This window comes from Idiotropiscis lumnitzeri, chromosome 6 (genome assembly GCF_059441095.1).
Source record: "Idiotropiscis lumnitzeri isolate Australia: NSW breed Sydney's pygmy pipehorse chromosome 6, RoL_Ilum_1.0, whole genome shotgun sequence".
In the NCBI taxonomy this organism is placed as follows: domain Eukaryota; kingdom Metazoa; phylum Chordata; class Actinopteri; order Syngnathiformes; family Syngnathidae; genus Idiotropiscis; species Idiotropiscis lumnitzeri.
The window spans coordinates 10,459,308-10,474,048 of NC_142396.1; the positions used below are offsets into that span (position 1 = coordinate 10,459,308).

The 14,741-nt window shown below is 40.3% G+C and overlaps 1 protein-coding gene across 2 annotated transcripts in view; it reads left to right on the forward strand.

The window, feature by feature from the left end:
- iqsec3b (IQ motif and Sec7 domain ArfGEF 3b) overlaps positions 1-14,741 on the forward strand; it is a 45,949-nt gene that overhangs the window by 2,736 nt on the left and 28,472 nt on the right. For both annotated transcript variants that reach the window (XM_088297581.1, XM_088297583.1), the window contains exons 2-3: positions 6,904-6,978; positions 13,970-14,090. In XM_088297581.1, coding sequence (XP_088153707.1) covers positions 6,904-6,978; positions 13,970-14,090 — 196 coding nt within the window. The remainder of the gene's footprint in view (positions 1-6,903; positions 6,979-13,969; positions 14,091-14,741) is intronic.

The following is a 14,741-nucleotide window of genomic DNA, read 5'->3' on the forward strand; positions in this document are numbered from 1 at the left end:
TCTCCATTACCTTTGATATGGCAGTTGCCCCTGCTAACATGGCCGCCACATATGTCCATACATGGCCTTTGATGGGAATGAAGGCACATCTGTTAGTCTACTGTAAATCTGTGGTGAATTGCAGCATATTCTACAACTGACATACTTTGACAGCTAATGTACAAAAGTGCGTTTTGAGTGACTTGACTGTATTTTCTCTCCGTTCAATCCGGAGTCCGTTGGTTCCAGGTCCATTAAATCAAATTTCCAATGTACTACTGTTCTTCCTAAGCAATTGGTTTTGTATGGAGCTTTGTTCCTGATATGCAAATGACTAAGACAAATAACAACTTTTCTCTACATAATGCCTCGGTGTGAAAAGATAATTTGCTTTCAGAAGCAAAAGTGGTTTCCAGCACTTGATGCTCGTGTCAAGGTTCGATTTGTGAGCATATCATGTTAAGGATCCTCAAGGAAACATTACTTTGAAGAACAATTTTCAACAGATTGTTCTTGTTTTGGTTTTAAATGTGGAGATTTGCTCAGTGCTTCAAGCGGAAGATTATGAAGCTCAGCAACCTGAAATCAGTAAAGCTTTATCACACTCCGCGGCATCCACTGAAAGGAGCTTTTGTCGATGCTGAGTTCCCATTTAACCCTGCTGATAGACTTTCCTTTGCTTTGAGTTTTTTTTTTCCATCAATGGTCATTGTCGCAGGCCTTCTTCTACATGGATGGTCAAGAGCAGATCCCGTTTCAACGAACTGGAAATTGGACTGGAGTAGTGTGACGACCATTAAGCTTCTCACGCTGGTGCTAAACTGCAGTTGAGGGACAGAAATTCTTTTTAGCAGGCGGATATTTTGCAAGGCTGCTGCAACGTCAGTTGGCGAGCCACGAGCAAGTCGAGGAGGCGCTTGAAAAAACTGCAAAGCCTCAGCCGTCAAATTCTGGTTGCCGCCCGACTGTCTGAATGATGCCGGAAATGAAATGAAAAATGGCAAGTGTACATGGATGGATAGATAGATGTCATGTCATCATCCACACTGCTTATCCTGTAAAGGGTCGCGGGAGGGTGCTGGAGCCTATCCCATCTGACTACGGGTGAAAGGCGCAACACACCCTGAACAGGTCGCCAGCCAGTCACAGTGCAGACATAGACATCGTCACCAAGTGGGAACCAGTCCCACGCTGCCCACACACAAATCAGGCGGATGTACCACTACACCATCCGTGACTCTCAGATAGATAGATTTACTCACAAAATCTACTAAAAGAAAAAAAAATCACATGGTGGTTGATTGGCAAATTGTAGTGCAATTAGTCATTGTTGTTCGACAGCTCATGTAAGCTTCTGTACGCTCAAAGTGTGTCTTGGAGACGGAAGGGAGCTGAAAGTGTTTTCTGGATGTAAAATGACAGCATGGCTTTGAATCGCCTAACAGCATTGATTACGTTACACGCTGTCTCACACTTGAAGCTCGTAGTACTTCCTCAACGACTATCTGTCAATGAAATGTTGAGCAAACACTTAGGCGTGAAAGCAATATTTCAAGTGCGGTGGGCTTTTTCTTTATATAGTGTCAAAAGAGTACTTTTCTGTCAGATTCAACTAGTGCTGTAGAAAAAAATGACCACAACAACATACTGTTGTATTGCTAAAACACTAGTTGTGTACTTTTCCTCCGGCAAAAACACTACTATGACGTGCACTTTTCTACTACTTCTCCTACTATTCTATTTTTACAACTAAACAACCTTCTGCTACTACCACTTCCACTACTACTACAATAATGATGTCTTCTACTCCTACCACTGCTTTACTACTCTGTACTATTACTACCACTTCTACTACTACTTCTCCTCTACTACTACTACGACTTATCAATAATACTAATGTAGTACTGATCCTACTACTACTAGTACTATTACTATTTTTCCTGCTACAAACTACTGGCACTCAACTAGTACTGAATGACAATCTATGATTACTACTTCTGCTTCTACTACTAGTCGACTACTCCTAGAACTCTTCTACTATTACTACAGCACTATTACTACTACTACTATACAACGACTAGTACTCCTACTAAGCCTGCTACTGCTACTATTTCTAGTCTACGAATTGACAATCTATGACTACTACTTTTGCTTCCACTACTAGTCGACTACTCCTGCCATTCCTCTACTTTTACTACACTGCTACTGATGGTCTACTCCACCCATTATTTACAATCTACTTCTCCTTTTTTTTCTAGTCTGCTCCTGCTACTACAACTACTATTACAACTGCCTCTCTCCTACTAATGCTATACTACTTCTTATTATTACTATTGTTATTAAACCACTATGCTACTACTACTATTAGTCTACAACTGTAACTATGACTACTACTATTCAGCTACTCTGCTACTAGTACTACGACATTATTACTAGTAGTACTACGTACATTAAATTGTGTCTTTCACAGGACCCACAACTCTCTTGTAGCTACATAACAGGGATGGCTCCAGACACTCAGATTTCTGATGAGGCTTTAGCCCCCCCTTGGTGAAGTGTCATCTCTGCTTCATGATGTAGCCAAAGTGCAAAGTATAAGAAACACCGTGTGAGGTTCTGCTATATCACTGCAACCTCAACAATACATCACAGTACAGTACATGTTGATGCATGACTACAACGCTCTCAAACAAAAGTGGACAATAATACTTATTATGATGATCTTGTGTTGGATTATGGCGGCTAAGCGTTTCCAATGAAGCGGCCTGTTGCCCTCACACACTCACTGCACACGTCTATCAGTGTTTCTCCATCTCAATGACACGTGGGCTGGTGTGTAATCTTATTTTTGGCTGTGTGTTTGTGTATTTTGCATTGTTGCCAGTGTTGCCGGTGCACGTGTATGCACCCTGGGGGTTTTGCAGGGAAGGAAGAGGTTCAGAGAAAGGATCCTCTCCCTCTCTTTCCAGCTGAGCCTTCCCTATCTGGCCCACTTAGCCCGTGGAGCGAACTGTAATCAGCCATTCTCAGGAGGGGGAGCGAGAAATAGAAGATGCACGCTCAGTAACGCTCTTTGATGGAAGCCCCCTCGGAGGAGGTTTGCTGAAGGAGCTTGAGGCTGACTTTGGAGTGGACCAGCTCAGGTGCATGGAGAGAACCATGCAGGAAAAGGAAGAAAAGGAAGGGTGGGCTGTATTTTACTCGCTTTATCTATCCCGAACAAACAATCCACGCCAAGGGACTGAGGGACATCCCGTGGTGTCTGGGAAGGTGCACAAAATATACTGGCGTCATCCTGAGCTCGAGTTGCATGCGAGCCTCCTGGCAAGCGACTGATGACTGAACATACTGCGCTTGAAGTAGCGCTATAAAAGAGCAAGGCTGTGTAGGCATGACGGCAACACTGGCCGACAGCAGAAGGCGTGTACTCTTAAAATATTCACCTGCTCTATTTGTACGCCGCCGTGGTTGTGGATGGTCATTAGGTGGAAGGACTTGTACCAACGAATGGATGGGGAAGTGTCTCTGTGTCTGACAGCTGACTTGACCACATGTAAAACAAGAAAATGTCAGCAGAAACAGAGCTCTTATACCACAATTCCAACACTAATGATCAACATCTTTGTGGTTGATCTGTTCAGGGACGCCTGCTCAATTACTCCTATGGGAAATCAGTGAAATGGGCAGCATGGTATACTGCTGGTTAGCACGTCTACTTCACTGTTCTGAGGTTGGATGTTGAAATCTCAGCTCTGGCCTTCTTTTGTATAGTTTGCTTGAAATGTCCATAGATGTGAATGTGAGTGTGAATGCTGTTGTACTCCACCTCAAGCCCAAAAGCAGAATGATTAAAGTGAAGTTAATGTCGGAGAAAATAAATGGATCAAGGAAATCCATCAGGTCTGCCTTTCAGTTTTGAGGTTGTGTGTTCTAATCTTGTCTGAGGTTTCTGATTTCCTTGTCCTTGCGTGATTTTCCCCAGGTAGTCTTTCAGCCACATTCCAAAAACCTACGTGTTAACTTTGGAGACTTTGAAGAAGGCTTTCTCATTTCATCACATCACACAATCTAGTGACTTAAACATATATTCAACGTGTTAGCAGGAGGAGCATGGAGGAGGTGCTGCAAGCCTAGAGTACGTCATTGGTGATTCAAAATTGTCTTTTGATGTGAATGTTAGTGGAAATTGTCATCTATATATGCACAGCAATTGAGCGGCAACAAGTGAAGGTCCGTGCACGAATAGACAAATGAGAATTCCCACTCCCATTCTCGCCTATGGACATTTACAGTAATCAATGAATGTAATATGCATGTTTTGGGGACGTCAGAGGAAGATAGGGTCCCCAGGCAAGCACAGGCAGAGTATGCAGACTACACACTGGAAGTCCGGAGCTGAGAATTAGAAGATGCACGCTCTTGACTGTGAAGCAGCATCAAATGCTCATGGGAGACCATTTCTCAACAAGCCTGCATCGCCATTGCCAAGAGTTGCTAAGAGAAGGATGAATCTTCCCTAATGAGGCAATGAAAGAATTTGAGCAATATTCATTTAATAGGGCTAATTTGTGCTGATTCAACATGAACTCATACATGCACAAAACAAACACTTTGAGCTCTATTCTCAGCGCAAGTCGAGTGCAAAGTGCTGTCTCACTGGGTTGATTTTTCTTACGTTTGGAATTTTTTGTAGAGTGGCGCTGCCAGAAATGTCTGTTTGCGCCGTTGTGGGAGTGAACACAGCCGACTTGGTTCCTGGCCAATTGAAATGGCACGTCACGTTACACCAGTGCCACAATGTTTATTTGATTTCACCTAGTCTACCCTACTTTTCATCACCTAATTGTCACCCTTGGCAAACAAATTAGATTTGCCCCTGCACGAAAATTAAGATGCGGCAAGTTTTAGGCCGAGCTCACTTGCGCGTGACTACTAAAATAGAGCCCATTCTACCACACCGACTTTCTCCGCAGCATGAGGTGACAGTTCCTGTACGAATACATTTAAGATCCTTCCCACTTCTGTATCTGTCTCCTCCTGATTAGTCGAGTCATTGATGTTGCGTGAACGACCCCCCCCAGGGGGCTGTGTAAACCTCTGAAAACAATTGTTTCATCTCAAAATGGATTTTTCTAAATCTCTGTCTTTCTTTCTGGTGCTGCTCCAAGAGACATGCCAATTAAAGAAAAGGTGCGTTAAGTGTACTGTCGAGTTATCTTCATCAACCTAACTAATTAACGTCAGTCTGTCAGCCTGATTAGCATGTTACCAATAATCAGATAAGTGGAATACAGCTAGTCGTTAAATTATGCATGACCACGTGAGTAATACCCATACTTGTGTTTTTCAACATGAAGTTGACAGTTCATTCAAAGGCAAAAAAAAAAAGAATTAGCATTCAGTCAGTTTAAAAATCCATTGGCCATTAAAGGTCTCTCCCCTCACATTTTCATTCAGCTAGATCAGGCGTGGGCAAACTACGGCCCGGGGGCCACATGCGGCCCGTTAAATGTTTTAATGTTTAAATGAATAAACCTTGTTAATGTTTTATTTTCTAAATACAGTGGTTTCTCAAAAACATGCCTGTTAGGCTCATTGAGTTTTCTAAATTGTCCATAAGTGTGACTGTGTGCATGGTTGTTACTCTAATACACTATGTGCCCCTTCAACTGACTGGCGACCAGACCAAGGGTGATCCCCGCCTTTCAACCCCGAGCAGGGCATGCGCTGTAGAAAATGGATGGATGTCTAAGTAGTTTCCTTCTGGATGTGAAATTTACGTAGAAAAGGAATCTTTTTATAGCTGCGACTGTCATTGTGAGTCCTGACGTTGACTCTGACTGCCTGTCACTGGGGGTTTGCGTCACTTACAATATGCTGAGTGCAGGTCAGGAGATGATTTTGTAGCGCGGTCAAACAAGAATGCATGTATTGTGGCGAGAGCCCGTCTCTGAAAAGCACACCTTTACAGTACATTTAATGCTGGGAGACATAGAGCATCCCCGAGGCAAGGTGATCCATCAAAAAGATTTAAGGGGATGTTTCTATTCTAGATCGCAGTGATGGAAAACAACCAAGTTCAAATAATTAATTACTGTACTTGTACCTCTTTCAGGTACGTGTACTGTACTTTACTCGAGTACTTTTTCTCTTTACGCACTCATTTTAAAACAGCAAGCTGTACTTTGAAGGGAATTTTTTGAGAAGGAAACATCCGGACAATTCAAAAATTATGAACGCAGCTTTCTTTGACTAATCCGGTTTTATTTTGATCACCAGCTTGTGTCTAAGGCCATCCAAAATGGCGCACACTCCCAAACCTTTTGTGCTTGAATACTTTACAGGGCTGGAGAATGAATAGTGAATATTACTTCTTAATGAATAGTCCAAAATATCCGCTGAAACCCGAGCTTCTACTTTTACAAGAAGATTTTTTTTTGACAAGGATCTGTCCTTCAACTGAACGACTTCAGTATGAGTACTTCTCCCTCCTCTGTTTACTGTACAGTAAGCCTAACGATTGCCAACCTGCTGTATCGCAAAGATGAAGCAATCCTTCAGAGGTTTTTGAGGGGTTTTCTGTAGCCCAGATATTACAACTCAAATATGAATGAAACTGTTGTAACTTGTATGGGAAGGGTAATAGCTGCAAGTGACCATCTGTCGGACTGATTCGGGAACACGGCTAAATCACAGCGATGAGTGATGCATCGTGGGTATCAACATCTGGACACTGGTATCAACGCAATGTAAGCAGTTTCAGCTCGGAATTGACCCACATAGGGTATTTACTGAGGGATCAGTGCCAAATAATCCCGAGGAGTTTAATGAAAGTCTCTTTTCCGGTTCTTTTGGTGTGAGCTGGTTGGGAGGATGCTGGCAAAACAAACAGGCTAACAAATAAGTTTCCTCTCTGGATTGCAGAAATGAGACGGTGCTACATCAGTTCTGCTGCCCCGCCCCCGAGCATCCTGAGGCTGATGCGAGTGGCACGTCCAGGTAAGACGGACAAATTGTCTAATAAAAACATGAGAGACCTTTTAGGAAGAGTTTTGTATTTAGAATGTGTCTAAATAGGATTAATTCGTACAGAGGCTGTAATTTATATGCCAGGCCAGTAGTTGGCGATGGTAAAGTAACAGCAGCTGTGAACTTCTAAATACTGAATTGATACTACAGAAATGAAAGGCATTCATGTATTTCCACTTGGTGGATGTATGTTTGGCACATCCGCCTCAAAGTGCTGATGTGGGTGTTCACATCTTGTAGCATCTGCATGTTCTCCCTGTGATTGTGAGGGTTTTGTCCGGGTACTCTGGCTTGCTCTCACATTATAAAAACATGCTTCTGTGTTCATTTAAGACTCTACATTGCCTTAACGTTAGATTATGGCGTCTTGAAAGTGCTAGCTAGAATGTAGCCTCACTTCATTCCTCCCAACCTCATTCGCGTCTCTGCAGAAAGAAACACATCAAGGCAGCTACATTGCTAGCATGACTTACTCATAATGCTAAAAATGAAATGTTACTGGTTTTATGATGTATTTTTTCATGGCAAAAAGACAAAAAGTGTTTTTGATGACAAACTCCACCTTTAGGGTCTAAATGTGAACGTGAATGGATGTTTGTCTATAACCTGCGCTGGTAAAAACTCATTTTGTAATTTTTGGGGCTAAAAGAATCACTTAAGTCGAAACAACTTCAAAATATTATTTTATTTTAATTGTGGCAACAACGTTAATTAGCACAACAAAATAAAGCAAGTTGTTTGACCTAAAACAATTTGCTGAGTTATTTTTACTTTCTTTAAGTTGTGGGTCAATACAAGGCAACATACTTGTACTTTTGTACTCTCTTTGTTGAAAATGCAGGAAAGCCAATTTTTACATTAGCAAAACTTCAACTATTTTGCTGAATTGCCAAACTTAAAATCTAAGTTGGATGCCTAGAAATTTTGAGGTCAATCAAGTTTTTGTTTTTTTCTAGTGTGGCTGGTGACGAGTCTTTTTCAAAATCAGCTGGGAAAAGGCAAGAACAAAATACATAGAAGTATTAGAGGTCATTTAATATTGTATAATGAAAATAAAACATTCAGAATCTTCTTCCCCACTACCCATTTAAGAGTTCTAGTCAGCCATGACTGAAGCCACCGTGAGGTCTGACATTTGCATTGTGGACGGAGTGGTGCACAATGCCATGATGACTATTTGACTCACTTCTGCATTACCCAGATAAGTACGATCGCTATGGTAGCCCGGAGGGTGAAAAGCGCTTGGACAGGAAAACTAATCGAAGAAGCTCCTCCATTGAGATCCTTTATTTACACTCCTTTATTCCTCTCCTTAGTTGGAATTATTGTTAAACTGTCCCCCCGCCCTTCTTTGTTTACCTGTTTATCCGCATCCACTGAGTCAAATCAGGATTTGCTGTCATCATTCTCACGATCAATGGACTGATCTCACCTATTGTCTCCTTATTTGTAACAGGCAATTGTCACAGTCATTGTAAGTCTTCAACATGGCCATTACATGAGGGTTTATTATTATGCCGAATGACATTTTGCTCTGGGTGCAGCGGACTGCACACATTGAGTGTGTGTGCGTGTGTGTGGGTGTGTTTATGTTTGTGTGTGTGTCCACTTGTGGTCACAGATGCAGCCACATTAAACGCTTTGTAACAAATAGCCGTCAGGGCCTCGAGGTTATTGAGCACACAGTCCTTAGTGAGAGAAATGAGAGCCGATACCATCAATCCAGAATCGCCCCTAGCAACTCGGAGATGACGCAATGGCCGTCACTGCCATAGTAACGAGGGGACGAGAAAACGAGCCATGTTGCCATCTAAATGACACGTGAACAGATTTAGGTTTTGTAGTAAATCAAGGAGTGAACGAGTTAAGATGTTTGAGTGTGTGTCTTCCTTTTGTATTCATTATCTTTAGATTGCAAATTGCAATTACAGGTGGCAGCAGAAATAAATCAGAATGAGGATTAGGAAATATAATCATAATCTGCGCTGCAATGAATGAGATCGCCCACCTACTTTTTCATGGCAAATTGTCAAAACGATCATCAATATTTGACATCATTAGATGGTGTATACACAGAAAAGCACTATAATTTACCATCGCCCATCCAGATTGGATAACGGCATGCATCCAATTAGGGCTCATTTGGCCAAATGAGTTCAAAAGTTCAAATTAATTTAGATAATTTCATTAGAGGTATGCAGCTCTCAAATAAACGACGGTTCCATTTGTATCGTGATATGATTGTAAATAAATTAATAAAATTTCAAGGCAAAAAACGGATATGAATTTTAGTTGTTCAGTTCAACAAAATATTTTAAGATTTGCTTTTGTGAAATTATCCTGTTTCCCCCAAATGAAATACACAAGTAGTCATAACTCAGCAAATTGTTTTGTAGCAAACAACCCACTTACTTTTTTGTGCTAACTAACGTTGTTGACATAAATGCCAATAATTGTTATTGTTCAGTGGTTTCAACTTAAATGCCCCCAAAAAAACTGAGTACATAGCAATACGATTCAAGGACGGTACATTTTATTGTGGAGTGAATTTGATTAAATTCCGTTCGAGTTGGTGCACTCATATCTTTTCAAACAAAACGTTTTTTTTTTTAAATCTTTTTTTTTTTTACACTCCTACTTTTCATTCTTACATGCTCAAGCACCATGGTTGGGAATCAAGAGTATACAGGCTCAGAAGTCAAATTTCCTTCTGATCGGATCCAGATCGCACATTTGGCAGCAATTTAAATTGATCATTGAACATCTTATTGAATGTATTCAGAGGCTTATACTGTATCATCATTCAATCCCCTCATATCAGCTTGCAATTCGTGGAGCTTATGGGGGATCTTATTACATTCTGCTGCCTTACATCGGGTGAGAAATTCACCCCCTCTTTTATCTATTTATTCATTTTTTTAGATAATTCCATCCACAATGATATCGTTCTTATGACAAACGTTCATTATTTGGAGAGATCCTTTTTATTATTGTATGGTGTTCCTTTCCTTTCCTCCGTTGAGATGACTGTACTGTTACATGCACACAACGGAAAAAATGTGTGTTGTCGCCCGCAATGATGAGAAGCAGACATTTAACGTTAAATTGGCATCATGTGACATCCTGCACAGTGCTTAACCCTAAAGGCCACAACACACCAGTTTGACGTTGGCCGTCGTGGCCAACTGTCGCGTTTGCTTAGAAGTCGACACGTTGAACCGGAAAATGACAGAAGAACACATCACACAAGCTGACGCCGACGGAGATGCCAACTACCTTCCTCATTATATATTATATTATATCTCATTGAGTGATACAATTTGACCAACGGTGTGTGCAAACATTTGTTCTCGAGGGTCAAATTACGTTTAAAAAAAATAAAATAAACAAAACTGTTTAAAATGCTAGTTCATGTGTTGATGAGGTTAAAAAATAGTGTTTGTAAAATATGTCAAATGTAATAATCAAAGTTTATATATATTTTAGTTGTATTGTTTACAATTCATGAAACTATAAGGAATACATTTCTTTTATGATAAAATTTTCTTTTATTCTTTACGATATATAAGTATTTAATGTGATAAATAACTTATTTGAATATAGTTTTTTATACTAGAATTGTTGAGCAATTATTTGATCAAATAAATGTGAGACTGTTTAATTTATAAGCAATTTTTATCATTTTATTCATATTATCAATCATTAATCATGAACCAAATCTTTAATAAGATGAATTAAATTAGTCAAAAGTGTATGCAAAGCCCAGTACACACGAAGTGCGGTTGGCATTAGTGCTAAATATTGCATTGATCACGTGTTTGGAATCATGTGACTATTCAAGATGGCACCCGATTTACCTATCTAGACGAGAGAAGCTAAAAGCGATCTCTTCCATTGCTTTGTTCGGTTTGTACTTGTCCTTATATTCTAGGGACCTGACATTGTTAAAGGAAGTCGTAATCTTGCCAAAGATCAACTAACTTATCCTCCAGGGGAGCTTCAAAAATGTCTTGACAGAGCGCCCTCATATTTGATACTCAGCGCTGATGGCGCCTCGTGTCAGCCAGGCTCAACGCTAATTAATGAACCAATACACTAGTAAGTACGTAATGTTTTTTTTATATATATATATATAGTATTATTCGTAATTAATTAATCATTAATAAAACATTATTCAAAATGTATGTATAATTTCGTAAATGCTGAAATGATAAAATACATTAACAATTAAAAAAAATATTACATAACAATAAAATTGTTTATCTTAAAAAGTAAAGTAATCAGTGGGGCTAGTTTGGAAATGTTACTATTTGCAATGAATTCTATTAGAATTAGCCAAGAATTGATTTAATAAAATCTGTATGTGTATACATGAAGTGTTACTTTGGCTATTATTTTTTGACAGCTTTACACTTGAGCCTCATGGCCCACGTGCAGTCTGTGAGTAGGTGGGGGATGTTCCTATCTTACATAGCATTATGGCTTTTTGCAGCCCTGATGCATAAATTGCTCAACTCTTGCGTTTTAAATCCTCTAATGTACTCTGATGTATTCTGATTCGACGCTGGCTTTCTTCTTGCACGTCCTTCTCTTGTTTCCGCCGTGTTTCCGTTCTATTTGCGACTGAACCTGACTCGCTCCAGTTCATTTGAAAGACACAATGCTTCTCCCGTGGCCTTATTTCTGAGTGGGATAGTGGCTAGATAGCAACAATAACAAGAGGAATTCTGAATGTGCACTTAGAAAAGGATTTTTAAACTGCCGGCTGTTGTTCAGCCTTCGGTGTGAACAAATGATCATCATCTGATATATCACACTTGTGAACACACTCGGAATGAATTAAGTTTTGAGGACAGGGATGAGGGCAATCACAATACAATATTTGTCAAATGATGATTAAAGCTCACATGGGACATGTTATGGAAAATTGTCTTTTTAATCGCTTTTATAAAAATAGTCAGATCTCTGGAGTGCCTGCCCGCCCATCAAGTGTGAAATTGCACAACTAAGATCCTACATTTTCAAGTGATGGGTAGACTACACGGAAATACTACTGTGACAAAGCTGAACGCTAAGCAGAATTACAATGTTATTAGATTCACAAATTAGCCTTGAAGCTAACAGCGTTATCGACACACCCCAAATAGTGAAAAGCCGTCAGTAACTCAGGCTCACACTTCACAATATGCTTTAATTTTTATTTTTTTTTTAAAGATGAGTTGATTTAAAAAAAAACCCCACCGCAATTGCGTGTGTATGTTGCATAAAAATATAAATAGCCCATAAAAATAGCAATTGTCAAGTTATACCAAGACTTTTGTTTCTTAGCTTGAGCTTTTGAATTGCCATTCATCAGAGCAAAAAGTGGCAAAGACTCCCTGTAACTTCCTCTGACAAGCAGGGCTAAACTTAACTCCTCCGCAACATTAAAATATCTTCTAACATTTGAGATTCATCACTTCTACATAATTCCTCGACACCAATTAATACTTTCCACGGTCCAACATTAAGTATCTTTGGGTGAGCCAAGTTTCATTGCCGTGTCAGAACCAGTACTGGCTTTATATTTTCATAACATGATAAGTTTCAATAATTGATTCTTATTTAGTATCTTTATACTTATTATTCAAGCCTTGACGAAAAACATCATTTTGCATTTTGTCTTATGTTGACAATTTAGAATCTCAATGAATAGTTAACATTTTACATCTTGCAGAAGGGAATAACATGCCACCTTTAACATATCAAGTATTCAACATTTTGCTTTGCGCTGGCCTCATTTTCCCCTTGGCAGATTTTCACTAGTGATGTCGTGTAAAAGAGCAATATTTGTCCCTGGGATTAAATAGAACGGAGGCTAGGGAATTAATAAAAGCAGCCGCAATAAACCATGTTAAAGCTACATTAAAACAGACTATACTAGCAATAGCATGTATTTTTTATTTTCCAATCCCCTCTGGCCTCAGCTCTATTACAGATGATTGTTTGTAAAATATCTGCAGAGGCTGATTAAGTTATCGTGCTACTTTTTATGCAAGTCATGTTTGACTTTGAAGAGATTGTCTCACTGTGTCTCACAAGTGCAGGCAGACATTTTCATTCTCTTGCTATAATTCATGCTAAGAACACAAATGGTTTACACATCACAGTACATGCTGCAACTCTGCATGAGGGCCAATATTTTGAATGAGGAGTTTATATTCAATACATCGCAATTTGTTATATTTACGTTATATACGCTTCAAACATGACAAACCTTGCTTGTACTAGAAAAAAATGGCAGGTTATCTCTATTTGTGTTGACCATGGGGGTAGCTGGTGCCCGTGGTCACCTCGTTGGATTTTGGGTCGTCGATGACACGTAAAATCACTAAAAAATTTGCACCCTGCCCCTCCTTAAAACTCCTCTTGCTTGCATCTGTCTTCCGAGCCAACAGCCTTCCTCAACCCCAACATACGTTTTTGGGGGGTGTGGAAGGAAGAAATCCCACACAAGCACAGGGAGTGCTTGCAAACGTCACCTGGGAAGGTCGGATCTGAGACTCGAACGCCGAACTTTAGATTGTGAGGCGGACACGCCGCCAACCTTTCCATCCAACACACTAATGGCCTGCGCAAAAGATCAGCATAGTCCGTCCAGATGGCATTGTAACCATTTCTCTCCAGCCAAAATAGAGATAGAATAGATAATAGCACATAATAAAACTGTACATAATTCAACAAAATTATATGATTACAATATCACGATAAAGGCTGGAGAGGAGATTTAAATCAATTCCTGCTGCAAACTGTGATGAAATTGTGTCCTGCTATGGCCCCGGGCAACTGCAATTATTTCCCACCTGCTGCTCCTCATACACACAGACGCCCACGCACACACGTACACACTGCACAGACGTGTTTTGAAGGTCAAGGACGGAGGCAACAGCTAATGGCTATCCGCTTTTTATTCCCACGACAGCGGCCGGTTGCTGAGCCTAGAGGACGGCTCGTCCTCGGGAGGACGGGACACGGAGGCCCCCGTAGCCAAGCGGGAGGGGCCAAGCGACTATGAGATCTCCCTGGAGAACAAAAACAAACAGGTATGTCCTTCTCGGCCACCAGGGACAGAGTACAATGCAGGCTTTCCTGTCACACACAACTTAAACTTTCTCAGATTTGCTCACATGTTGTACAGAAAGCTCTCATTTGATTTATCTACTGCATATCTTGTGTATTATACTAAAATCGTGTATTTACAGTTTTTTTTTTTTTGGTCAATATATATCATCATTATATATCAAAATATTTTTCAATATATTTGTACATTTTGGGGGCAAGCCAAACTCCAGTTTTCAAAAACACTGATTTCATTTTACAAAGTAATTTTCTGGGTTAAAATAAATAAATAACTATCCAATACATTTATAATGGATGTCAATTATACGTGGATTTGTGGGCAAGCACGATCTCTTTTCCCCGCCAAAAACTGGGGTCCACTTTAATCTTAAATTATGTCCCTGTCGGCCTCTCATATCGGGGTGTGTTTTTCGCCCTTGGCAGGAGAGCATCGGAGCGACGTTTATCTTTGAGCGGGAGGGGGACTGGCGGTGGGGGATAAGGAGGGTGTGAGGATGACATTGCGTGCTGCAAAAGAAGAAGCCCATTCAGATCTATTTCTGTCTCTGTTGACATGAAAGAGAGAAAAAAAAGTGAACACCAGTGTCTCAACATCCACAGCGACAGGAGCATGA